This window comes from Sebastes fasciatus, chromosome 6 (genome assembly GCF_043250625.1).
Source record: "Sebastes fasciatus isolate fSebFas1 chromosome 6, fSebFas1.pri, whole genome shotgun sequence".
NCBI lineage: Eukaryota > Metazoa > Chordata > Actinopteri > Perciformes > Sebastidae > Sebastes > Sebastes fasciatus.
Window position 1 is genome coordinate 11,281,915 of NC_133800.1, and position 27,583 is coordinate 11,309,497.

The window sequence follows — 27,583 nt, forward strand, 5'->3', positions numbered from 1 at the left end:
GATAAACTACATGTGTCTTCACTTTCAGTTTCAGAACAATAAGTAGTCAGGTAGCTGTTCACTCTTTCTCTCAGCGGAGGTTGAGGAGCTGACTTCATTCCCAAGGACTTTGAGTCGGTTGGAAATCTTTCACTTCTGAGTGGAGAGGGAGTTAACCTCTCATCAAGTGAGGAGAGTGAATCTGAGTAACCAGAATCACAGTGACTGACAGACCGTGGTGGGGCAAGATGTTCTAATCTAAGCCCTTACAATTTCTCTTTGTATTGAAAAAGAGCTAACTCTGCTGAATGCAGGTCTTCTAAGTAGCGCATGGCTTTCTTATCAGCTGACTGAACTTCATGGAGGAGATCAGCACTTTGCGTTCTTAGGCTATCTACCTCTTTTTCCAGGGCTGCTTTACTCTGAATGGCAAGACTGGTTTGCCTGTGAAAAATCCGAAGTAAGCATTTTAACAATGAATCTTTGGATGCGGTCTGCGCATCACACCTGTCTGTGAGGAGCGATTCCATTTCTTTCCACTGCAAGAAATGGCACTGTTGGGGCCATAATCCGGAAGTGGAAAGAACATCATTTCACCATAAACTGGCCACAACCAGGTGCTCCTCGCAAGATTTCTGACAGAGGAGTGAAAATAATTATCAGAAGAGTTGTCCGGCGCCTGGGTTAGCTCAGTTGGTAGAGCGGGCGTCCATGTATTAAGGCTTGGTCCTGACCGCGGCGGCCAGGGTTCGAATCCGGCCTGTGGCCCTTTCCGCATCCACTCTCTCTCTCCCCCCTTTCACGACTCTATCCACTGTCCTGTCATAAAAAAATGGAAAATGCACCCAAAAAAATAACTTTAAAAAAAAAAGAGTTGTCCAAGAGCCAAGGACCACTTCAGAAAGACCTGGAATTAGCAGGTACAATTGTTAGCAGGTACAATTGTTTCAAAGAAATCAATAAGTAATGCACTCAACTGCCATGGCCTGTATGCACGCTGACCACGCAAGACTCCATTGCTGAAGAAAAAGCATGTTGAAGCTCGTTTAAAGTTTGCTGCACAACATTTGGACAAGCCTGTGAAATACTTGGAGAATATAGACTGGTCAGATGAGAGCAAAATTGAACTCTTTGGATGCCATAATACACACTGTGTTTGGAGGACAAATGGCACTGCACATCACCCTAAAAGTGGTCCTTGACTCTTGGACAATTCTTCTGATAATTATTTTCACTCCTCTGTCAGAAATCTGGAGTACTTCAGCCAGGAGCACCTGGTTGTGGCCAGTTTATGGTGAAATGATGTTCTTTCCACTTCCAGATTATGGCCCCAACAGTGCTTACTGGAACATTCAGAAGTTTAGAAATGCGTCTGTAACCAATGTCATCAGTATGTTTTGCAACAATAAGGTTGCGAAGGTCTTGAGAGAGCTCTTTGCTTTTACTCTTCATGAGATGTTTCTTGTGTGACACCTTGGTAATGAGACACATTTTTATAGGCCATCAGTTGGGACTGAACCAGCTGATATTAATTTGCACTGACAAAGGGCAGGATTGCTTTCTAATTACTGATAGATTTCAACTGTTGTCTTGGCTTTCCATGCCTTTTTGCACCTCCCTTTCTTCATGTGTTCAATACTTTTTCCCTGTGTCATTTCACATTATTACACATCACTTAATTTCTGAACTTATTTGTTTTGGTTTCCTTGTATGTATGGATTACTTGGGTTGTTACCAACATCTGGTGAACATTTCATGTCAATAGCACCTTTGGAAATATATTTACTGAGAAAAATGGTGACGCGTTCAATACTTATTTTACCCGCTGTATGTCTTCTGTGAGACAGAATTTCAGGAGGCGAAGGTTGAAGGAACTGGCCTTCTACCTCCAAGAGGTCAAGGCCCAGTTACGTGTTGGTTAATCTTGTGTGACAAAGAGAATTTCCAAACAGATGAGTTAAAGCATAATGATTCAATTTATTCCGAACAATCAATGTTGCATAAGTAAAATAAAAGAGTTTACAGATATCTGGATCCAATCAACGTGTCCCTGACAACATACAGTGCATGGGTCAGTTCGTGAAGTCTGAACCCCGAGCTATCCCTGATCCAGTCTATTAATGGTTTACACAATAGTAATATTCATGAGATTATGCCACGTGATGTCTTTGCTGCATATCTTCTTCTTTGTTTCTCCTTCTGACTCCTTTCTCTCCTTGACCTTGCAAAAAGAACAGAATGTGCATCCTCCCTGTCCTCGCAAACACTTCATGCACAACAAATCCAACAATCAGGTTATTTCAGGTCATTGTAAGCACTTTTGTACATAATAAATCCAACAGACCCTCTTTTGAACTTAACTAAGTTCACCTACAGATAATGTTACATACAGATGTATTAATTATAAGCATCATCATGTTACGTACAGATGTATTAATTATAAGCATCATCACACAACCTCTTCAGGATCAACATCTTCACTATCCCCCACCATTTCCAGGAGACCCTGTCTCTCCGCTTGGAACATGGCCATCTGATAAGAAGGAGGTGCATCCGGATGCTTTCGTTGCACAGCAGAAATAATCACACGCTCAGTGAGGTGGCGAATACATGGAATACAGCAACAACCGCATAATACTAAGCATGCACACACAGCAAGGATTGAGGAAAATAGAGATACCACCATGGACTTCCATTTCCCAAAGGTACGGTCTAACCAGTCGTTAATGGGGCTGTTGATACCTGAGTCATCGTGCATGGATTCAGACAGCGTCCGGAGCCCCTCTAGCGCCTTAGTTACAGTCCCGTCCGGCGCTGTATTGTTAGGGATGAAAATACAACATGAGTCTTGGAACATTGAGCATACACCGCCTTTCTCTGCCAGCAGCATATCTAATGCCATTCTATTTTGGATCACCATCAGTGACGTAGGAGCCATTTGTTCAGCTAGTCCGGCAATTGCATCACGGGTTAGATTAGTCAAACGGAGAACATTATAGTGGATGTAGTTAATGCGGTCAACATTTTTGTTAGGAGTGATGGGGATCAGAGCACTTATTATAGGTATGTTTTCAAAACCTGCAGCTATTTGGTCAGCTAGTTTATATTCATTAGGGACTCCTCTAGGTACTCCAATGGCATCGACGTATGTAGGATTGTTAATCTGGAGATCGAAACTTCTCCTCTTTCGGGTGTGCACTTCTGAGCCAATTATGGTCATCGGGACAGCTAGTTTAACTAGGGAACACACACCTGACCAATTGGCCGGCAGGCTTACTGTCAGGGTACCCTTCCCACAGTACCAGAAAAGGTCTCCTCTAGCTAAAGTCCAGTTGGCGGAGTTGGTCCAATTGGTTACATCTACCATACTGTCACACCATGAACCATTCCCAAGTAACATATTTATTTTCCCTGTTCTGTTAAAACATACGTAATGTCCTTTTTTGGGTACAAACAGGGGAGGAATGGTGGTGTTGGGAATCAGGGGATACACTTCAAGCAGAGCAGTACAGTTAGTGAGATTTGTACCAGGTGTGTACATAGCAGTTAAACAGTCTAAGCCATCGGTATCATTCAAATGTACAGGTCCTGGCACCATGAACAGGGAGGGACGGGCTGTAGAACAGGCAATACAATTACCCTGGTTCTGTTTTCTGGCTGTGTATATCATCCAGTCTAGCCAGATGTTTTTATCCCCATATCCTGTGGCTATTCTTACTATATCATTCGTGGTCAACAGGTTAAAGTCTAGTTCAACTATTTTCTGTAACGGAGGAGGTGGTGTTGTCGGGGATGGTGATGCTATTGAGATTGCCTTGGTTTTAAAATTAATTTTAACCAAACCCATGGTGTCTTTGTCTGAATGGTCCACCCCCACAATCATGTTGGCGGTTTCATTATTCCCACAAGGGGAATTTGGTAGGGGGTTAATATGCAGGTTGCGTATGGTGATTATAAGAGGGTTTTGCCCCTGGCTTAGTCCTCTCTTTACCCTTATTAGTGAGCCTCGCATAACGGTTATGTGTTCCTTCAGGGGAACCGAGCCTTGAGTCCTAGTGGCCGCGGAACCATCTGGATCCCAATGAGGACCAGTATATGACCATACATATGACCATGAAGGACACCACTGGTGCCTTCTGCTGAAACCACATAGATAGACATCATACCACCGCCATTTACCCCCGCCCCCCCCCCCAACAGTCAATGATATCACATAAGTCTACCTGATAACTGGTATTACTTCCCAACGTATAATTTAATTGAACCCTGGCTTCAGGACACGTGGACCTTTTTGATCTATGGTGTGCAGTTGTATTTACGGTTTCAGTGCGATTTTGATGTGCCTCGGTGTCGTTTGGTGCTAGTTTAATCGTTACATTCTTCCCTGTTCCTTCTGGCTTCTCCTTTTTTGGTCGAGGATTGTCTAGAAAAAAGAGGACAAGAGAGGTAAACACAGATACTACAACAAACGCTACTAGCAGTTTGCCGTACTGCATGATGCTTCTAGTTTGTTTTCCTGCGCGCAACTGAAAAACTTTTATCTGGGTGGTCCTATTTTATACTGGTTTGGGAAAGGAAGTGAAATTTCTCTCTGGTGGATTCTCCCCACCCCTGGTTTCTCTTTTTATCTATTTTAGCATTTATTCTAAGCAACAAGTTTTAATACAATGTGATATATAATGTTTTTCAAAAACCACCTAGATGAGTCCACCTAAACAACCATGTTAGCCTGATTTAACTGTAAATACAGGCAAGACCTTGTAACCTTCTTTCCCTTATGTGTATCTCATCACAGTCACAGTTTATACAGTATATGAAAAATAAAAAATTATACGTGACCCTCTTTTCACGTAGCCTGGGCTCCTTGTGGGGCTGCCTCCTCTGCTTCAGGTCCTGTTCTGCTGCTGGAGCACTGTGTTAGGTGCCACCAGTTGAGTCCTTTTCATGCAAGCTGCACAGCTGTTGCAGTTCTGGCCAGAACCTTGTGTGGGCCTGTCCAACGTGGCTCCGACCACTTCCTCTTTAACACCTTCAACCAAAGGTGTTCCGGGGGTCCGGGGTCAGGTCCTGGAACGTCCTCTGTGACAGGGGTGACAGGTTTGTCACCTGTATAGGAGAGAGCTGACACGAGAGCATTAACCTTCAAATAGTATGGTCTGTAACCGAGGTCAGGAAGGGGAGAGGGGTTTTGGGACGGCCCTGGGAAAGGTCGGCCACACGTAAGCTCAAATGGTGTGAGTCCTGTTGACCGATTGACCGAGGCTCTGATGCCTATCAGTGCAATGGGCAGGGCTTCAGTCCAAGGGAGCCCAGTCGTGCGAACGATTTTTAGCAGCTTTAACTTAATGGTCTGATTAGCTCGTTCAACTTTTCCCTGCGATTGTGGGCGGTACACAGTGCCAAATTTGTGTTGTAGTCCCAGAGCCTTTTCAACAGATTGCAGGTCTTTATTTTTGAAATGTGAACCATTATCTGACCTGATCAATTTAGGAAACCCATGTTTCGGAATGTACTCATTCACCAGACATTTAATGACTGATTTTGCGTCCTCTTTTCCTGTAGGGTAGGCCTCAACCCAACGTGAAAATGCGTCCACAATTACTAGGAGGAATCTTTTCCCCCCAGCCCTTACTCCCATATCTGTGAAATCCATAAAGATTTCCTGTCCCGGGGCAGTGGGAGAAGGATGTTTTCCTGCCCTAGGAGTGATGGTAGGTCTGATGTTACATGTACTACATACGTCACACTTAGTCAAGAAGTCAGTTATAGTAGCATGTTTCCGGGGAATCCACCAGTGGCGGAGATCTCGTAACATCTGTTTGTGGCTTTTATGGTCAAGTCCATGAGTCTGAGTCAATATTGAGGACATCCAACAGGGGGGCATAACTATTTGATCTCCGTTATACCATATACCATCAAACTGTTCTATAGCTCCCTTATCTTCCCAGATGGTTCGTTCTGCTGCTGTGGCAGATTCTTGAGCTTGTATAATGGAGAAATCAGTTATCTCAGAACCGAGATCTGCTGTGGTCATGACCATCATAGTAGGTAAATACCCTGCCGCCTTTTTAGCGGCTGCATCCGCTGCTTCGTTTCCTATACTCTCTAAGTCAGTGCCCTGACTGTGTCCTTTCACTTTGATCACAGCTACCCTCTGTGGTAACTGGATTGCTTCCAACAACTCTTTCATCAACTCCTCATGAGCCATAGGTTTATTCTGACTAGTCTTAAAACCCGCTTGCACCCAGCCAGACATATCTCTGTGAATTGCATTGCACACATACGCAGAGTCTGTGAAAATATTCACTGCCTTCCCTTCCGCTAAGCGCAGAGCACAAACTACAGCCGTAAGTTCTGCTGCCTGAGCAGATTGTTTCCCATCAAGAGGACCGTGATCGAGAGTACATGGTTCCTCTTTTGCTGTATTCATAGACACCACAGCATAACCTGCTTTTAACCCTTCGGTGGGATGACGGAAACAGCAACCATCTGTAAATAAGCTAAGGTCAGTTTCCGTTAAAGGGGAGTTTTCTAAGTCCAACTAGACAGGAGCCACTAACTTTGTAACCGCAGTTATGTAACCTCAATAACAATGCATGAGTTAGTGACAGGCATACCTCAGCCGAGGGTGCGGCCACTAACAAGTCATCTACATATTGTACAATACAACACCCCTCAGGGAGTTCAAGGCCGGCTAAGTGAGTTCTCAAGGTTTCGTTAAAAATAGAGGGGGAGAGTATAAACCCCTGTGGTAACACATTATATGTCAGCCTTTGGCCTTCATATGTAAATGAGAAAATGTCCTGTAAATGATCTGCTAAGGGCAGGCAAAAGAAGGCGTTAGCCAAGTCTATACATGTGAAAGATGTATGGGCTGGGGTGAGCTTTGAGAGAGCAGAGTGGGGGTTCGGTACTGGTGTAACAGGAGTCAAAACCAGCTCATTGATGGCTCTTAAATCATGAGCCATTCTGTATGAGCCGGAGGGTTTGATTACTGGCAAAATGGGAGTGTTCCACTGAGAGTAAGATTTTCTTAATACTCCCGCCTTTATCAGTCCTTCAATCGTAGGGGAGATACCCTGGGCTGCTTCCACTTTATGCTTATACTGAGGTCTCCAGATAGGGCAGTAAGTATTCATCTCGAAAGTTACCGGTTCCATGCTGCACCTGCCAACATCAAAGGGGCCCGTAGACCACAGTGAGGAAGGGAGAGCTGCCAACATGGAAGTGGCTCCTTCACCATCTAACATCTCCCTACCGTGGTGGCGTGTTAGTAACTCATGTTTGCAAATACCTGACACTGCATTGTAAAAGGAGAGTCTATATATGTTAGAGGATGGTGAGATTGAAACCCCCAAAAGGGAAGTGGGAACCCAGTCTGTCAGAGCGACTGCTGCTTTAACCATGGGGCCTAAGTCTTTAGCCTGATGTTTTGGAGCTATGGCTAGGGACACATGGGGAACAGCTTCTTCTGACATGCGTTACCATTGTTCTTGTGCTGGGGTTAGTTTTACTGCGGCTGCTACTCCTGCTGGTGCTATATAAACATCTCTTACCCCTATCCCCCAGGTTGTATCTAACAGGTTCTGTTGGAACTCATCTTGATACGTAAGATCATTATTTCTGTCATAATTCAGAGTGCAGTGGGGAGGATCGGGAACAGGGAGGTAAGTGTGTAGAGCCCTAATCCATGGTTGCCACATGTTGTAAAAGTCAATCAGAGGGTTTCTGTCGGCTAGCAGGGCCCAATATATGTCTGCACAGGGTGGTGGGGCATCAGGTGAGGTATCAGGACTCAACATGCACATGCGATCAGCACTGGAGGGCGAGGAGCACACCATTTCTTCTCCTCCGGGGAAACTCACTATCACAGCTTCTGGTGAACAATGTACAGAAGCCCCCAGTGCTGCCAAAACATCTCTTCCCAGGAGATCACGTGGACAATCAGGTGCATACAAAAAGGGGTGCTCCATCACCTGTCTCCCAAGTCGGACAGGAAGGGGAACAGTAAAAGGCAGTCTTTGTTCAGTGCCGGAAAATCCCAAAACGGAAACATAGTGAGAGGAAAGGGAACACATAGGTTCAGCTAAGGTGGAGTAACGTGCTCCCGTATCCACCATGAACCATCTTCGTTTTCCGTTCACTGTCAACTGGAGACAGGGCTCTGCCAGCCCCTGCCCCTCAATCTCCGTCGGGCACCCCTATGGGAACATTCCTGGTGTATATGGACCAGGTGGAGGTCCCTGCGCAGAGTACCCGCTGTATGCCTGCATTGGAGCTAGCTGTTGGTTTGGTGGAGTCTGTATTGTTGGCTGATATGACTGCTGTGGAGGCCCTCTCATCTGCTGTTGTTGTTTCTGAGGACAGTCACGTGCCCAGTGATCCGGGCTTTCGCAGATGAAACAACTGCCTCCTCTTGGTTGGGCATACCCCCTCCCCCTGCCTCCTCCTCCTCTCCCTCTGCCTCTATTCCGTCCTCCATGATAGGGGGGCTGCTGATATGGGGCAGCTTGGTAAGGAACATGATACTGGGGTTGATACATAGCCTGTGGCGGGCCCTGCAGTGGATAAGGATTCTGTGGCGGGGCTGGAGCTGGTGTTACAATTTGAGCCATCTGGGTATCTTTCTCTTTCCCTCCCTTTTTCTTATCTGTTGCACGAGTCCGTGCATCTGCCAACTGTAATTTAGTCAACTGAGCTACCATCTCTTTTAATGACTCATTTTCCTCTTCCTCCTCCTTGGTTTCTGCATCCTGATGATGGCAGAAATGTGTTTCCCATCTTGATGATTTTGCCCCTGCCATATCTGGATTCTCTTGCATCTTTCTCTTAACTCCTTCCAGAGCATGTTTTAACAGAGCTATTCTGAACAGAGGCTGCTGTGATTCTTTATCTGGGTTCACCCCCGTAGCCCCCACCCACTCTGTCTTTGCTCTTTCTATGAACGTGCGTCCGCTCTCCCCGTTCTTAATCTTAAACACCAAGCTGTGGAGCTTGCCCGCTGGTATGGGATACTTTTGTCTAATAGCATTACCGAAGGAGGTAGCGTAGGGGTTAAGGGGGCTCCTATCTAACACCTGGGCTGTTCCGGCCGCTGCTTCTAATTCTTTCAGTGCCCAGTCCGAAACCGAGAAACCCAAAATAGCCCTGAGATCGCCCATAGCTAAAGTCTTCCCTCGGGTCTTGTTATACAGGCTCGTGAGCCACACTCCGCCTCCCTCTTGAATTCCTGGGAGGAGCTCACTCAGTGCTTGAATGTCACCTAAGGTGAACGGCTGATACTCGTCTCTACCGTTGCTTTTGGCCACAATGGGAAACATGCCAACGCACTGACTCCTCTGTTTGTCACCTTTGTCTTCGTACTTTCCATAAACTTTATGTGACCTAGTTTTGGGGGGTGTATATGGTCTCGCCTCTTCGTCCCCACCCTCCCGTCTCCTATGTATCCCTCTTTTGGAGTGCGTTCTCATGGTTCCCTCTATAGTGATAGGAATGTCTTCGTCTTCATCATCATCACCCTCCTCTACTGCTCTACTAGCCTCGTCATCAGCGTCCTCATCTACCTCTCCACTAGTGTGGACATCATGATACTCTGCACTGGATCTCTCTGGGTACATGCCAAAGCTCTTAATTGCATCCCTGTTTCCCTCACTTGTGATTGTGAGTTAATTATTTCATAACCCAGAATATGACTGTGGTGTTTTTTGAACACTGGACATTATTTATTAGGCTAAAGGGAAATGTAAATGATGTAACTCATATCAAACCCGACGTTCAGGAATCATCAGCCTCATGTGACTGAATGGAAATGAGGATAAATGATGTAAAAGGTGTTTGTTGCTGACAGACAGACTCTCCTTCTCTCTCTTACTTTAATAGTTTCATTAATAAAAGTTAACGGGGGAAATAACAGATCATGAAAAGACAAATCATTCTAAAAAATGCGGAAAGTTATTTTAAGTCAGTTCATCAGGTTATATAAACCCCTCTGACTGTCAGGCTGCTTCACTGGCGGTGTGTGAAGGAGAGATACTGCAGGTCCTTCTGCTGCTGCTCAGAGCTTCAGTTAACACAGATTATAACTAGATGGTGAATCAGAAGACAACTAAACTATAAAACGTTTAATCTGTGATCTGTTTTCACTCCGGTATGAAACTCCAGTGATGCTGAGAGGTAAAGTTATCAGATCAGTCTGATCGGCAGCAGCGTCCAATCAGTAACTGATATCCAATAAGGGGGCGTGTCGGTCGATAAAAGACTTCCGTGCAGGATACACTGGTGTATCCTCGCTCATCGCTCCTCCGGCAAGCCTCCTCGATCCTCGACCCTCGATCCTCGCTCCTCGATGCACAAATAAGGGCTTTGGAACGGTCTTCAAAATGGCGCACCAGAACAACTTCCGGTTCAAGCGAGGATCGAGGAGCGAGGAAACGAAAATTAAGAGCTTTGGAACGTACCCTCTGTGTCTCTCTCAGTTCTCTGCATCCAGTCACCTATGTCCGGACTCTCTGTGTGGGGTTTAGGGGTAGATTGAGCTCTCCCTCTTACGCCTCCATTACACAAGTCTGGTGGTAACATGGCTTGTCCTATCCTGTATTGTTCAGCCTGATCTCTCAGTTCTTCCCTTAGCCTGTCTATTTCTCTGGCTACATCAGACATACTACCCGCCTCTGAGGCTGAACCTGCTCCTCGTTCTTTTTCTATTTCCTCTTCTAGTTCCAAAGTACCACCTAACACTTGAAACAATGGTGCCATAACTTCGTTTGTATAATCACTGTCCTGTGGGGTTGGTACCGGACTAGGGGTAGGAGGAGGATAAGGAGGGGGGTTGGGATGTGGGCCAGGTGGGTACTGCTGATGGAGGGACATGTAATGTGGCGGCTGGCTAGTATGTGGGTTTGGTGGTGGGGGTGCACTAGGACTGGGTGAGGGTTTCACTAGTGGTTTTGCTTCAGCGGTTTTTGCGTGGGTGGCTTTCGTCTGGCTGCCTAAGGCTGATAGTGCAGCCATCTGTATCACATTATATTTTACCAATTTACTTGCCAACTCGTCTTCTTTCTTCCTCAATTTCCTCCTTACAAACATATGTCCCTTTTCTTTGTCTTGTCCTGCTTGCAGCAGCTTTCTATGAACCACCTGTATTAATGCTCTCATCACTGGCATGAATTTGGCTTCACTTCCCGTGGCTGGAAAATGCCCTTCCTTCACTGTCATGTTATACCACTCATCTAGGTCTTGAGTCTCTTTATTTCTAGTCTTGGGATCAAATGTACAGATTACATTGGTCCTGACTTTAGCCCATTGCTGTCCAAATGATAAACGGGGAGGCCCACAGCCACCCCGTTCCTCACAGTCTTTGTCAAATTCTCCGTCCATTCTGTCCAGTACTATTTCACACAGGTTTATTCAGTTTATGACAGTAACTAGATTCAGAGTAAATGGGTTGCTATGCCCCTCGCTGTGATCCTACCAACATAAGCTTCTACTGGACACTTTGATGTTCCAGCGATGTTGGCCCAGTATCAACAGTAAGTTTTAATTTTCCTCTGAATACTAGTTATTAATGTACACTCATACAGGCGCTCCAAGCGCTATTTTTACTAAACTCTAACGTCCTAGACGTTACTAAACTAGCGCTCCAAGCGCACTACTCATACAGGCGCTCCAAGCGCTATTTTTACTAAACTCTAACGTCCTAGACGTTACTAAACTAGCGCTCCAAGCGCACTACTCATACAGGCGCTCCAAGCGCTATTTTTACTAAACTCTAACGTCCCAGACGTTACTAAAAACTAGCGCTCCAAGCGCAGCGTTCCAAACGCTTTAACAGAAAGTGAAGAAGTAATCCCTTTTAACTATATAAAAATGTGATAAACAACGATAAAAGTATTAATCCTATAACTTTGTTTTTACTATTGAAACAGCATATATTCCTAGTGCAGCTGTATAGACCCCAGTGCTGTAATACTCACACCGGCCGCTGTAACTCACAGCTCTAATGACGTAACGCAAACGAACTTCAAGTCGCATCATAGCTGTGTAGAAAAAGATGCCACCCCAAAAGGCCCAAAAAAGGACATCTCTAACTTAACGGATGGCAAAAGAGGACGAGTTTATGCTGATTTGTAGGCTAGTTTGACGGCGACCAGTAGAAGTGGAGAACGTAAATTTCATTGATGACAAGATAAGAAGGATGTGTCCTTTGGTTCAAGTATATACCCATATGATGTTAAGCGAGCGGTCAGTCGTGTTCCGGATCGGCTCGGGTTTGATTGTGTTTTGTCTTCTGATTTTTAAAACACAATAAAACTCTATTTTTTTTGCAACATACTTGTACAGCATCAAGTGATTCTTTTGAGTAACCTGTGTTGACTTTCTGACACTGTTAGGATTGAACATTGAATAACATTGAGCTGTGATCTCAGCCGTCTAGGCCCAAGGCCTGAGATTTCCAGATTCAACATTTGGCGAGCTGAAGCCAGGAGTGTCGGAGCTGCCGGGGACCTGAGGACCTGGGAAAACCACGCCTGCACCGAAACACACCAGTTTTGTGGCCACTAAAAAGGTAAAAAGAGCTTTTTCTTCTATCTTTGACTGAGTGTTTCGGTGTGAGCGATGATCCACCCAGGTTTTTAAAGGTACCTCTGCAGCATTCTACCAAAAGAACCTATTTAAGTTAAAATTGATAACACTTAAATAAACAAATCACACATAAATTGTCTAAAGTATAAACTAATCTCACTGGCTAAAAACAAGTCCATTGCAAATGCATGCGCTTTGTGTTTTATAATTTACTATGGTGTGGAAAGTATGGAGGAATGAATGTTGAAAGTAAATAATTAATGGAATATATGTCTGTGGTGCATTAAACTAATTTGAGCCTATTAGAGAATAGGTTGAGTGAGGGTAAAGATAAATAGATTGGGGATATTGACAGGTTGTTTAAAGGTAAGAAGGGCTTGTAAATTGCAGTTGTGTTGTTATTGTTGTTATTATATAGTTATAGTATTTAAATAAAGTTTGGTTTTATTGATTAGCCTGTTTGAGCTAAGAGTTGATAAAAGTAAGTGAATAAGCCGACATAGTTTCTGCAGATACCGCGGTTTTTTTTCTGCATGAGTTCTGGCCATTTCTAGGATTTTGTCAGATCAAGAAACGGACTGAACGGGTAGATAACTAATAAAGTTTGGTTTTATTGATTAGCCTGTTTGAGCTAAGAGTTGATAAAAGTAAGTGAATAAGCCGGCATAGTTTCTGCGGATACCGCGTTTTTTTTTCTGCATGAATTCTGGCCATTTCTAGGATTTTGTCAGATCAAGAAACGGACTGAACGGGTAGATAACTAATAGAGAAAAAAAAAAAAACGTGATCACTGTAAATAATCTGTACAAATATACTTTAAACCATTTTTTTCTATCAACTTTCCTTTGTTCATAGCCCCCCCCCCCTTTTCTTTTTCTCACTCCAGCCCTCCCTGCTGCACCCTCCTCTCCTCTTTTACAAGCCCCCACCCTCTGTTCCCCTGGGCAACCCCCCGCCTCCCTCGCAGCCCCCACTTCTTGGTCTTCAGAATCCGCCTGCGAGGTCCTGCATAGCTCAGTCTCCCTTTGGGCCTTCCTCACAGCCCCCACCTTTTTTCGCTCTCCTCCTATTTGAGGGTCCTGAAAAATTTTCTCCCTTTGCTGTCCGAGGCAGACACCTGTTGTGTAGTAGAATAAACACTGAGAAAATAGCATAAAAGTAGGAAAAAGAGAGTAATAGAGTGAAAGAAAGTAAAGTAATATAAGATAACATTATAAAAAAAAGTACTATTCATAGAGCTGATTAGAACAATACTGTCATGTTCACTACCTTTAGTCTAGGAGTTCCTTTTGTTTCCTATGTTTCCCTGTCCTTTTGTCTCTTGTGTGTTTTCCCCTGGTTTGTCTAGTTTGTCAGTGTGTTGGGAGGTGTGGCCTTCCTCCTCCCCCTCCTCCTGGGCAGGCACTGCAGGAGCAGCTGAAATCAATCATCAATCAAACCTGCAGTATATCTACCCCGGTCTTCCTGCCACTCATCGCCAGATCGTTCCGTCACCCACAGTGGTACATTCACTAAATCAGGCTCCTAGAATTTGTACTCTTGTCTTTGCGGTTGCTCTTGTGTTTTTTGGACTTGTTTGGACTAAACCTCGTTTTTGTTGCTCTGTGCTCAGGTCTGTTCTCCTGCCAGCTGTGGCTGCTTCCATACCTGCCTGCTCACTCCTGCACTCGGCTCTTCCTCAACCTGGAACCCTGTGGTTAAAATAAATATTCTTTTGTTCATACTTTAAAACGTCTCGTTGTGTGCTGCATTTGAGTCCACGCTGTTGTTTAATCCAGAACATAACAAATACATAAAAAGTATTTAAAGAAATAAAATAAGAAGTACATTTTATAAAACCTGACTAGAATAATAAATTGAACAAATAATTAAGATAAAATTGAGCAGACTGATCCACCCGTGACTGCAGAAATAGAAAACTAAGTACACGGCGGGCGTAGTATATTCTGTGGGGAAAACTATAAGCTGTTTGTTTCGGGGATTTCTCTGGATCAGAGATATACGCGTACCTTCTCTGGGATCCTTGTTTTCTCTACGCCTTTGGGGTAGAGAGCAAGGCCGGTAGGAACGACGCCTGTTTTCTCTGCTAAGGAGTGGTCTCTGGAGCGTACAGTAAAAAAAAAAAAAATAAAAATAAAATATAAGCTGTTGGTTTTGGGAATTTCTCTGGATCAGAGATATAAGTGTACCTTCCCTGGGATCCTTGTGACTCTACGCCTTTGGGGTAGAGAGCAAGGCCGGTAGGAACGGACGCTTGTTTTCTCTGCAAAAGAGGGATTTCCGGGAGATACAGTAAAAAGATTAAAGTGATGAGCCACTGAAATGAGCCTGGTTACGATAAACGCATACACATAAGATAAATAACTATAAACCAGGACAAATAAAGTGGAGTTGTGTAACTGCAGTACCGACCAGTGTGACCCCTGCAAACAAAAAAACAAAAAAAAGTATAGATACTAAGGTAAATACATATAATAGTAAGATCGGTTACCGTGGTGACCTTTCTCAGAGAAATTTGAAGTAAAATCTAACTAAATTCTGCTACTAAGCGCCCTCATTCTCAAAAAGAGTAACAGATACTAATAAACTATACATTAAGGGAAGTGCAAAAATTTATTGTGGGCATTTCCCCCTTTGAATAAAACCTTTTAAATACTTTCATAAGCTCTGGCAACACAGGATACATCCGGCTTCATGGGGACCGAGCAGGGAAAACCATATAACTCAGGAAAAAATCCGGTAGAACTGATTATATCACGTCATCCGAGTCACAAACGGTGTATTCACCAGTGCATGACCAAGTGGTATAGGAGGACAGCGGGTAGCTCCCGCTGGCCTAAGGAGGGAAGTTTCGAAATGGCACGTTGTGAAGAGGTGGAAACACAAATTAGAAACAAGGAGACCCAAGATAATAATAAAAAAGAAAAGCAAAGGAAAAAACGAATTCTTGAGCGACAGGTGTTGAGTTTTTTCAAAAAGGAAATCTACAATACACAAATGGCACTAAAAGAAAAAGAAAAAAACAAAGAGGAAGAACAAAAAGTGACCCCCACAGCACTGCCCTTGTCCGAGCATCCTCCTCCTTACAATAAACGAAATCGTCAAGCAAAAGGACTGTACCCTGTGAGGACACCGAACTCAGATTGCGAAGACAGTGACACAGTAGGGGAGATGGATATGGCAGGAAACATGTCCGGAAAATTCACCATGAAACTCAAACTACGAAAGAATGATGACAACAGTGGAAGCGAGGGCAGACCATCCCCTAGGACCAGCAGAAGCAGAGAAAGGAAGGCGACTAGAGAAGATAACACTGAGTCAGAATCAGAAACCAATACTGATGAAGATACATCAGGCTTGGACCAGTTCCAAAGAAGTGACAGACAGCACTATAAATCACTTAAGCAGCAGAAAAACAGATCCCGCAGATCATCAAGAGACAGTAAAAGTGCAGAGCGCCGCCATCTCTTTGAACAGTCACGACGAGAAGCAGAGCACTTGGAAACTTCCCGCCAACGTGTGATGGGAAAAAGCTACGAAGATGATGAAGATGAGTCCCTCTACGAAAAAACAAAAAAACAGGAGCGACGATCACACAGTACCCCCAATGTGCCCAGGGCACTACGTGACCACGATGCAGGCTTCCCCCGTGACGAAGAAGCTGCCACACGACCCAAAGAATCTTCATGTCCCGCCCCCAGATCCCCAGACGGGCGGACTGAGCCCTTCCCCAGGGCTATTACAGGCCATGTCTACCTGGAGGAGGCAGAGGCCGCCCGCCTACGATATCAGAGATCGAGGAGGACCAGGTGAACAGCAACAGTGGAGAAATAACAATGACCCATACGGGTGCTGGGGATGTGGACAATCCGGCCACACCCGAGCTGCCTGCCCCACCAACCCATGGACGGGGCCCGCTGCCAATTGGCAATAGGGAGGCCCGGAGGAGCCGAGAGAGGAGGTGATCGCACCAGCCATTTCATCACAGCCACATGAAGAACCCACTATACCAGTGGAAATATACAGACAACAACATCCCTTCATGGTGGACACAGGTGCGTCATACTCCTGCATTGGAAAGGAAGGTCGTGGACTCCCCCTCTCCAACTCATCCATCAAAACGGTGGGCTTCTCCGGGAAAACACAGATAACGCCCCTTACGGAGCCAGTCCCAATGAGGATCGCAGGTAAAGTCATATCAGCGCCTCTACTCTACTCCACCCACACTCCTGTCAATCTATTGGGTAGAGACATATTGTGCTTATTGAAGGCTAACATCATGTGCACACAAGATGGCGTTTACCTGGATTTCCCAGAAGATCCACCGGTAGGAATGATGCCTCTGACAACGACACAAGACCAACCCTTATTACCCTCATTACCAACCAACACTCAGGTGCAGCCTATAGCCTACTGGCTGAGATTAACTCCTGATGAGTCACATTTGAAAAACGTATGGAAAACATGGGAACCATGGATAAAGATGAAGATGGGAAAAGCCCAACCACCCACTCTGCCACTACATAGCACTCTGCTATTTGGCATCGATCAGAGCCACACGGACTATGATCAATGCTGGGATGAGGTACTCAACAAAAAATCGTTTCTCATCACCACTGAAGACATCTACTTGGGTCCCCAAGGTGTCGCAGCAGCGGTCACACTCCCAGAAAATATCCAAGGATGGTTCCAAATCCCGAGCTCTGTACCACATGTCACTCTCCTGATAGCAGAAGGTCATGAGTCACATGAACTGGGCCCCATGATAAAGACAGCACTTCAGATACAACAATGGACCCCTACAGACAACAAACTTGTCCACATCTCAGCAGACAGGCAATATATCAGAATATCCAACAAGACCGGAGATGAAACGACAGCTAGGAAAGTCCTGCTGGAAGACAGACCTAAAATACAGATGTCAGTAACAACAGAACAAGAACATTTGTTGGATCAAGTTCCAGCGCACCTGTGGTCGCAACACAAAACTGACGTGGGTTTTGTAAAATCAGCAGCACCAGCTAAAATTAAGATAAAACCAGGGGCCAAGTTACCCTGCCAAAAACAGTATCCACTTCTACCACATGCCATTGCAGGAATACGACCTACCATTGAGGGGTTGGTAAAAGCAGGAGTATTGGTTAAAACTAATAGTCCGTGCAATACCCCTATTTTTCCTATAAAGAAACCACATTCCAAAGATTACCGATTGGTACATGATCTAAGGGCAATTAATGCTATTATAAATGCTGAAGTACCTATTGTTCCCGATCCACACACTCTGCTCTCTAACATTCCACCTGAAGCAAAATGGTATACTGTAATTGACCTCTGCTCTGCTTTTTTCAGTGTACCCGTACACCCAGACTCAAGGCACCTGTTTGCCTTCACGTACGAAGGACAACAATACACATACACAAGACTACCACAAGGTTTCAGTGAAAGCCCCACATTGTTCAACCGCGTGTTGATGCAGGACCTTCAAAATCTAGATGTCCCAAGTACCATCTTACAATACGCTGATGATTTGTTAATATGCAGCCCCTCAAAAGCTCAATGTGAGACTGACTCCATTGCAGTGCTAACTACACTGGCAGAAGGAGGACATAAAGTAAGTAGGGATAAACTTCAGTTCTGCCAGCAGACGGTAGAATATCTTGGCAGACAACTAAGTGGGGAAAAAAGGCACATTTCGCCATCACAAGTGGAAGCTATAACAAAAGCTCCACAACCTAACACTGTAGGACAAATGTTGTCCTTTTTGGGAATGACTGGGTTTAGCAGGCCCTGGATATGTGACTATGCGATAAAAACTACACCTTTAAGAGCTTTAATAAAAGCAGCTGGCCAAATAAATAACTCTGCCCGTCTCATTTGGACGGAAGAGGCTCTGGGAGCCTTTCAAGCGTTGAAAAATGACATGCAAACTGCACTGGCACTGGGAAACCCAGATTATACAAAGCCGTTCCACCTCTACGTAACAGAGAGAGCTGGATACGCATGTGCTGTACTAATGCAAGACACACCAACAGGCAAACAGCCATTAGCTTATTACAGCACTAAACTTGATAACATTGAAACTGGTTTGCCACCCTGCTACCAGGGACTGGCAGCAGCTGCATTTGCGTACCAAAAAGCTCCGTCACTCACTATGGGACACGCAGTGGTTCTGTATACGTCACATCAATTACATGCACTACTCACAAGTCCTCGATTTGTTTTGACGCAAGCTAGACGCACCGGATATGAGATAATACTCTCCGCCCCAGAGCTCGTCATCCAACGATGTAACACAGTAAACCCCGCAACAAAAATTGTTTTGCCAGTAGATGGCACACCACACGATTGTGTACAAACAACAGAGAAATTTATGCGAGCACGAAAAGACCTTCATAATCAGCCGATCCCAGCCGATCTCACATTGTTTGTAGATGGCTCATGTTTTCGTGACGCGACCGGAACCCACGCAGGGTACGGCGTAGTGCAATTGAATGACCAAGATGGTACCTTTACCACATTGCAGTCCCGCCAGGTTGATCAGCCTTGCTCTGCTCAATTAGCCGAAATCAAAGCTCTAGCAGCCACCTGTGCCGTGGCCGCTGGTAAACGTCTTAACGTTTATACAGACTCTGCCTACGCTTATGGAGTTTGTCATGTTCATGCTAACATTTGGAAACAGCGAGGATTTCTCAGAGCAGACGGCACTCCGGTAACGCATGGAGAAGCCATTTCTCATCTTTTGGAAGCTCTGCACCTCCCAACTGCTCTAGCCATAATTAAATGTCCCGCACATCAAAAGACCAACTCTTTGATAGCTAAAGGAAATAATTTGGCAGATGAAGCTGTTAAACAGGCAGCACTAGGCTGCATAATAGGCCCAGTATTAATAGCCGAGGACTGTGCACCCCTAACTACTCTTGATTCCCTAATATTAGCCCAAGATAAGGTAACAGACGCTGAAAAACGTTGTTGGACACAGAGGGGGGCTATTCAAACTCGGTCGCCCGGACCAGCTGATAAATTATGGCGCAGCGCTCATGGACATTTTGTCTTACCGTCATCATTAGTGCATCAGGCCATCTTACAAACACATGGTATGGATCATTGTTCTAGAGGACAAATCCTCCACAAACTTCACGCAGTATGGTGGTCCCCATACATGGCGGCCACAGTTGATAGGTTTTTGAGTGAATGTGAGGTTTGTGCTCACCATAATATCAGAAAAACTTTTTCAGCTCCAATAGGCCATATACCAATGCCAGACGGGCCCTTCAGACACCTAATGATGGATTTTATAGACATGGGCGTGGAGCAGCACATAAACAGGATGAGATACGTTCTCGTGGTGGTCTGCAGGTTTAGCAGATGGGTAGAAGCCGTACCCTGTGCCAGTCAAGACCACAAGATAGTGGCTAAGTTTTTGTGCAGAGAGGTGTTCCCCAGGTTTGGTCTTCCAGATACAATCTCCTCAGATAATGGCGCACCATTTGTATCTCGAGTTTTTCAGGAAGCACTTAAGCAACTTGGCATCAAGCAGCGGTTTGGGTCGGTTTATAGCCCAGGCTCTCAAGGCCAGGTGGAGAAAATGAACGGGATTTTAAAGATGAAGCTAGCAAAAATTTTGGAACACAGTCAGGGAAAAATCAGTTGGGTAGAGGCTCTACCGTTGGCACTAATGGCAATGCGCTCACAAACTAACAGAATAACACACTTAACACCGCATGAAATGCTCACTGGGCGACCTATGCCCATCCCTTATCTTCGGGGGCCCACCAATGGCCCCCCGCTGGAACAGCTGCAAAGAGAAATGGGAGAGTATTTACGTCATTTAACCTTGATTCATCGAGCTATGTTTCAACAGGTACAAGGCGCAACAGAGAACCGCAACGCTAACATCCCTGCAGATTTGCAGAGAGTCTACCCAGGCGACAAGGTATACGTCAAGGTGTTCAAACGGAAGTGGGATCAGCCCCGCCGTGAAGGCCCTTACACAGTCACACTAGCCACGCCAACAGCAGTCAAAGTTGACGGTAAGAACGTCTGGTTTCATTTGAATCATTGCACCAACGCCAACCCGCTGAGGGAGCGCCCCCCACGCCAACCAAGGCAGAGGGCTCCACCGGCTGGGCTGGCAGGGGACGACGAAGTCTCCCCAGGCATACAAGAAAGGGACGGTGAGACCTCCCTACAGAGCACGCCAGAGCCACGCCGGTCAAAACGACTAGCCGCCAGACAGGCCTCTAGTGACACTACAGGTAGTGGTTCGTTAGGTGACAGAACCAACGACGACACCACCCTAAGTTATAACCCACACAGCCCCAGCCCGCCACCATCACCTACTCCAGGTGGCTCATCATCAGGTTCGATAGAGGGTCCAGCCCCTGAACCCTTAACAGGAGCATCAGAGCACCAAAGGGAGGACGAGCCCCTAGATGAAGGAGAACACTCAGGGGAACTGTCAGATGACTAGAATCATGCTGATCGTCGGGGCGTTAGCCCTAACATTTTTGTTAGTGGCCTTTACACAGACCCAACCAAAGCTAACACACTTAATAACCCCATATAAGTCCCCATTAACCCACCAACATCGTCTGACGCAATGTGCCCTTGCCATGGCTAATATAGCAACGCAACAGGGCAGTTGGCCATCACACAAAGTTCTGGACATTACTTATGCTAAAACTACTAAATATGACAGCATGTTATTGTCAAACCCCGTTTCAGATCTTTTGCTTGGTTTCCCGTTGTCCATGCGTTGTAAAATAGAGGGAATGGTGACATCAAAAATTCAATGCTTTCGTAGTCATTGTGTCGATCTCCAAACCAAATTGACCCTAACTATTAGAGTCGCACGCACATGGGTGACATTGCCCCACAGGCATAAAAGACATGCCCTCACGGTTAACCCCTACAAAATGAGCACGCTCAAAACAACATCCCAAAATGATAACCTGTTCTATCAGTGGTTAGAATTCTCAGCCAAACAATTAAGTAATGTTTCATGTATCGCATGTTATAGGAGAGGGTTACCCCAGGTGAAACCCATACCAGGTGTAGAAGCCTGTGTTACTAGACAGGACTGTTTTGTTAACTGTTTTATGCGCATGATCGCAGGCAAATCTAACTATAACAGCCTCACTTGCCCCGACCTATTAGAGCCCACAGGTAATTTGACTATCCTAGATGAATACAGTGTGCCTCCCTCCGTACATCTCGCTGTTGACACGGTGTTTCCCTTTTGCTTGGCACGAGGTCCTATCTCTGATAGCCTTGACAATAGCTCAAAAATAGATGACATATTCGATGCATCCAATTTGCTTCAATGTACTTATCACTCCTTTGTCCATGCCCGCTCTAACGCATCTTGGACGTCTAAAATTTGCACTACCTCCCCTGCCGCTAAAATTAACTGTAAGTATGTCACAGGTGTTGTAGGAAATTCATATATCCCTCACCACCACGGTAATGACACCACATGGTCTCACGTTTATGACATTAGTAATGGCACACTGCCCCTAGCAGACATATTTTGGCTGTGTGAGGAAAATCGACAACTGCACATGATGCTGCCAGCAAACTGGACAGGCATTTGTGCCCCCGTCATGTTAACAGGCCCTATTACCATAATTACCCCACATACACAGACCCATAAACGTGTTAAGAGAGATGACAAGGTCTTGTCATCTCTAAGGGAGGAGGATAAGGATATATATATTAGATGGGATCAAGTACCGCTAGGTGTCCCCGAGGATCACATGGCAATAGGTGAACAGTGGATCATGACTGGAAGATCCCTCGGTAGCACACCATTTCTTCTTGGTACAATACTTAATGCACAAAGTGCTGCTCGAAATTCTCGGTGGGTGAACCTCCTATGGTATAATCACCAGAGATTCACAAATAAGACAATCATGATTTTTGAGGGTCTTAGCGGACAATTACATGCCACCTCAAAAATGGCATACCAAACCAGATTAGTTGTAGAGACGTTGTTAGCTGATGAGCAAGGTATATGTGACATGTTTGGTGATGACTGTTGTGCTTCCATTCCCATGCACACAGCAGAAGACGGTAATGTAACCAGAGCTTCAGAGAATTTGAAACTATTAAGAGATGAGCAAGTACTACAATCTAATTGGAACACTAAACTCTCTTCCTTCCCTGATTGGTTAGGCAGCATGTCATTCATGGGTATCATGCGCACAATAGGTTTACTGCTCGGAGGTTTTTTACTCATTCTGGTACTAGTAACATGTGTTGTAATCCCCATGGTTCAGATTTTGATGAAACGATCCATGAGACTCCTGACTGGTCAATACCCGGTTAGAGTCGAGCCTAATGTTTATGAGGAGTGGGAGATGACTCCCTTCCTCCCTGAACCTGCAGAAGGTGTGGATGATGATGATTCCATACAGACAGAAAACATATACGAGAATGAGAAGTGAATATCACTCTAGATGGGCGTGAAAAGTTTGAGGTCACCATTTACCAGACAAAATTTAAACTTTGGGAAAGTGCATGAATATTTGAAAATCTCCGTGCATGATCATTTGACAACTACAAAATGCCAAACCAGTGTTCTAAAAATGTTGTTTTTGTTTTATTCAGATTAAACACCCATGGCAGGGAACATGCGCCACAGCTTCCACCCCTACCCGATGGACCCACCATTAAATCATAGTCCACCATCCACTACATACCAGGTGTCCTATGTAGAGTCCCAAATACATCAGCAATATGTGCCTCTCAGAGTTACCCCTGTGCAGGCTAGCACCAACTATACTGAATACACTCCATCTCAGGCTAGCACCAACTATACTGAATACACTCCATCTCTGCAACACGGACCCGTGTTGCCCTCAGCTCAGTGGTCTTCATGGGTACCCGGCCCACCTCCACCACGTGAATCTCCCCTCATTGCATTAACCCCACACCCAAATGTGCCTTACCAACCCACCCTAGGAGAACCATCCTGGCGGTACCAAGAGGTCCAGGAATGCTCAACTCCTCCGAACAGACCGCCTGGTCAGAATCCCACATATTCTGTCCAGTCGGGGAGCTCGGACAACTCAAGCTATGAGTGCTGGCCGCTGGACACGGTGTCAGTGCATGGCTTCTCATCTGAAGGCGACGAGGACGAGGACCACAGCCCAGCTGAACCGCAGCCGTCAACTTCTCAGCCGGTGTCATCATCTCGTCCAACCGACAACCGAGAGAGGGACGTGCCGACCCCGCCTCCAGAGGAATCGCCCTTTGCATCTGAGGACATCATCAAGCTTCTTGAGGCTCTTGACGTTGATGAAGCCTGGCCCCAAACTATTACCCGCAAAACGCTCCAAATTGCCCTATGCAACTTGCCCGTTAACAAATACAGAAGGCTGAAATACCAGCTGAAATACCCCTTACGAGGTATAGTGCACACCCTACGCGCTAGACAGATGAAGTACGATAAGAGAAGATACGCTAGAATAAGAAAATATCAACGAATGACTAACTTGACCCTTGAGGTTATGAAATTGACGACTGACAACAGAGTCCTCACAGACACCGTTAAGCTTCAGGAAACTACCAACAGCGTACTCCGCAGACAGATTCAGACCCAGGAGACTACCATAGCTGAGTCGACAGAAGAGATAGCTCAGTTAACAGCAGAAGTATTCAGAACAGAGACAGTGTTGGCACATTACCGACGCCTGAGATACACCATGTCAGGAGCTAATGCTCGTAGTTTGTAGGAAATGAGTGGGAGGTACTATAAGTAGTCGACAGTTCAGACTGAACTCTTAGACTTCCCGCCACTGATTTGGAACCCCCTTTTATATGATAATAGAAGTAAAATGTACCCGCACCAGGCCAAATTTTAAGCCAAAGAAAATTGTTCCATTTGATCCCCGGACTCCTTATGATAGAACTAAGTTACTGTAAACACCGTACACGGCCTTAGGACTCAGGAAGTAGTTTATCTTGACACAATTCCCATACATCAGTCATATTCCTGTCCCACCGCATGTCTACACCTGTGCCAGTTACCCGCACTGCCTCTGTTGACAGCCCCGGCCTTGGAAAATAATGCCCCAGACCTAAATGAACTCATTCGGCCCATCATGGACTCTAGATCTCTGGATGATCCCTAAATTCCGCAGTTTGTCATTTGACACAAGCTGTACAGGACACTAAAGTAACCCCTCCAAAAAAACAGGAGGCAATGGAGACATAACCGTAAATGTCCTCCTCGCTGATCAAGAGACTTTCTACCAACTACACTGTCATCATGTATGTGTCAATGTTTGCTTTTCACGAGCAACATCCTTTTCACAATGGACTTTTTGAGTAACTTAGATAATTATTCACATTTTATTCTTATACGATATATTCTTATATTCAATGTATGATTTCTATATTTTCCTTAGAGTAACTACATAAACCTTGGCAAGGTGCTAAGTATCCTCAGTTGTGTTTTAACCCAATTGATGTATGATGTTGCACGCTTACACTTACACATAGTATTTTATTATGTGGGACTTTATAGTCCCAAAGGGAGGAATGAAGAAGTAATCCCTTTTAACTATATAAAATGTGATAAACAACGATAAAAGTATTAATCCTATAACTTTGTTTTTACTATTGAAACAGCATATATTCCTAGTGCAGCTGTATAGACCCCAGTGCTGTAATACTCACACCGGCCGCTGTAACTCACAGCTCTAATGACGTAACGCAAACGAACTTCAAGTCGCATCATAGCTGTGTAGAAAAAGATGCCACCCCAAAAGGCCCAAAAAAGGACATCTCTAACTTAACGGATGGCAAAAGAGGACGAGTTTATGCTGATTTGTAGGCTAGTTTGACGGCGACCAGTAGAAGTGGAGAACGTAAATTTCATTGATGACAAGATAAGAAGGATGTGTCCTTTGGTTCAAGTATATACCCATATGATGTTAAGCGAGCGGTCAGTCGTGTTCCGGATCGGCTCGGGTTTGATTGTGTTTTGTCTTCTGATTTTTAAAACACAATAAAACTCTATTTTTTTTGCAACATACTTGTACAGCATCAAGTGATTCTTTTGAGTAACCTGTGTTGACTTTCTGACACTGTTAGGATTGAACATTGAATAACATTGAGCTGTGATCTCAGCCGTCTAGGCCCAAGGCCTGAGATTTCCAGATTCAACAAAAGTCTTTACTTTTGCAACATTTATCACTACAAAGGAGATTCAGCACAACAAGAGAGATAATTTAGAGTAAGCCAATATGCAGAGTTCGATACGACAGGTTCTGCTTACCTTAAGATTTCAGGGCCCTTTCTCTCTCTCACCGGTCTGTCCGTCCTTTGGACACGCTTCTCAATGCCGAAGATCACGTCGGGGTCACCAATTGAAGGAACTGGCCTTCTACCTCCAAGAGGTCAAGGCCCAGTTACGTGTTGGTTAATCTTGTGTGACAAAGAGAATTTCCAAACAGATGAGTTAAAGCATAATGATTCAATTTATTCCGAACAATCAATGTTGCATAAGTAAAATAAAAGAGTTTACAGATATCTGGATCCAATCAACGTGTCCCTGACAACATACAATGCATGGGTCAGTTCGTGAAGTCTGAATCCCGAGCTATCCCTGATCCAGTCTATTCATGGTTTACACAATAGTAATATTCATGAGATTATGGCACGTGATGTTTTTGCTGCATATCTTCTTCTTTGTTTCTCCTTCTGACTCCTTTCTCTCCTTGACCTTGCAAAAAGAACAGAACGTGCATCCTCCCTGTCCTCGCAAACACTTCATGCACAACAAATCCAACAATCAGGTTATTTCAGGTCATTGTAAGCACTTTTGTACATAATAAATCCAACAAGGTGTGGCCTCGCAAGAACAGCAACACAGGATGCATGTACACCTCATATAGCCTGATCAGAGCATCCATCTGCTCTATTACAGTGACTGTCTGCACTTGGACAATGGTGCCAACGCTCCTATTGTGGCTCCTCATCCTAATTGCCTCGCTCAAGCCCTCAGGTAAGTCACTGGATATTGTTACCTCCACTCAGCACAGTGGCTAATTAATAACAAAAGCCTACATTTGGCCTGTCCTATTTATTCAAAGTACTTTAACTTGTGGGTTTCTGCTCCTGAGTATAAAGTAAAAACACTGCTCTAAAAGACATGATCAGATAGGATATGATATATCATAAATTTAAGACTTAAAGGCACTATAGGGATGTAACTTCCATCAGTTTCAGGATAATGAATGATATCTGTCTCCACCTGAAAATGTGGTTGATCTACCTTTAGCTGAGTTTACCTCGTGTGCATCAGTGATAATGGAACTTTTTGGACCTGATGCATTTGCAACATGTGATTAGCAAGGAAATACCGACTGTGTGTCTTCATCCTGCCTGCTGTGAAATCCTGCTAAGCAATGAGCCCTAATTTCTGTGGTTACATTGGAAGCACACTCAGTAGCTACCATCTAATGATGCTTCCTAAGCCGAAACCAATGAGTGGGAATTACTTTAAACACATTGCTGATATTGTGCCACACTGTCAAGGCTGGAATTCAGATCACAAAAAAGCCACCACCCTCTAAGGTGCTACTGCTTACCTGTCCACAGGTAACCATGACTAACAGGGACTCAGTCATATCCTTTCAGGCATGCTTTTGCTCACTGGGAAGTACCAAGTTTGGTCAAAAAGTTTCTTAATGTTGTTGAGGAACTGATACCACAAACATGAAGTAGGACTTGTGTTTTATGTTTTGTTCCTTATTAATATGGCAAGTAATGGACAGTTTGACTCCACTATAAACATACATGAGAAAAAATGAAGAAATATTCTCATTCAGGAATTGAGCCAAAGCGAATGAGAAAAACTTTTGAAAAAAACATAAAGATAGAAAAAGAAAATAGAAATACTATGTTAACGTCTGCTGTTTCGTCAACACACAAATGCTTAAAATCATGTAGTTTCATTGATAGACATTATGTTGTGTTTGCATATTTAATATAACAAGTTGTGTGCTTCACTGCA

The 27,583-nt window shown here is 44.8% G+C and overlaps 1 protein-coding gene and 2 long non-coding RNA genes across 8 annotated transcripts in view; 2 read left to right on the forward strand and 1 right to left on the reverse strand.

The window, feature by feature from the left end:
* The first annotated feature begins 619 nt into the window (after nt 1–619).
* Nucleotides 620–27,583, forward strand: part of LOC141769008 (zinc metalloproteinase-disintegrin-like MTP8) — a 44,205-nt gene continuing 17,241 nt past the window's right edge. The window contains exons 1-3 of one of the 5 annotated variants that reach the window (XM_074637623.1): nt 626–646; nt 852–899; nt 26,495–26,572. In XM_074637623.1, coding sequence (XP_074493724.1) covers nt 26,515–26,572 — 58 coding nt within the window. In that variant the 5' untranslated portion in view covers nt 626–646; nt 852–899; nt 26,495–26,514. Of the gene's footprint in view, nt 687–796; nt 900–1,826; nt 1,844–26,412; nt 26,573–27,583 lie in introns of those variants that run through there. The other 4 variants (XM_074637621.1, XM_074637624.1, XM_074637625.1 and 1 more) reach the window with 4 other exon arrangements.
* Nucleotides 1,937–26,416, reverse strand: LOC141769014 (uncharacterized). Of its 2 annotated transcripts, XR_012594244.1 has the most exons (3): nt 26,093–26,416; nt 25,844–25,992; nt 1,937–5,100 (listed from the first exon to the last, which is right to left on the reverse strand). It is a non-coding gene; the product is annotated as an uncharacterized LOC141769014 (long non-coding RNA). The 2 variants fall into 2 exon arrangements; XR_012594243.1 differs by having other exon boundaries at nt 25,844–26,416.
* On the forward strand, nt 7,436–8,146 carry LOC141769015 (uncharacterized). The gene is made up of 2 exons (XR_012594245.1): nt 7,436–7,548; nt 7,813–8,146. It is a non-coding gene; the product is annotated as an uncharacterized LOC141769015 (long non-coding RNA).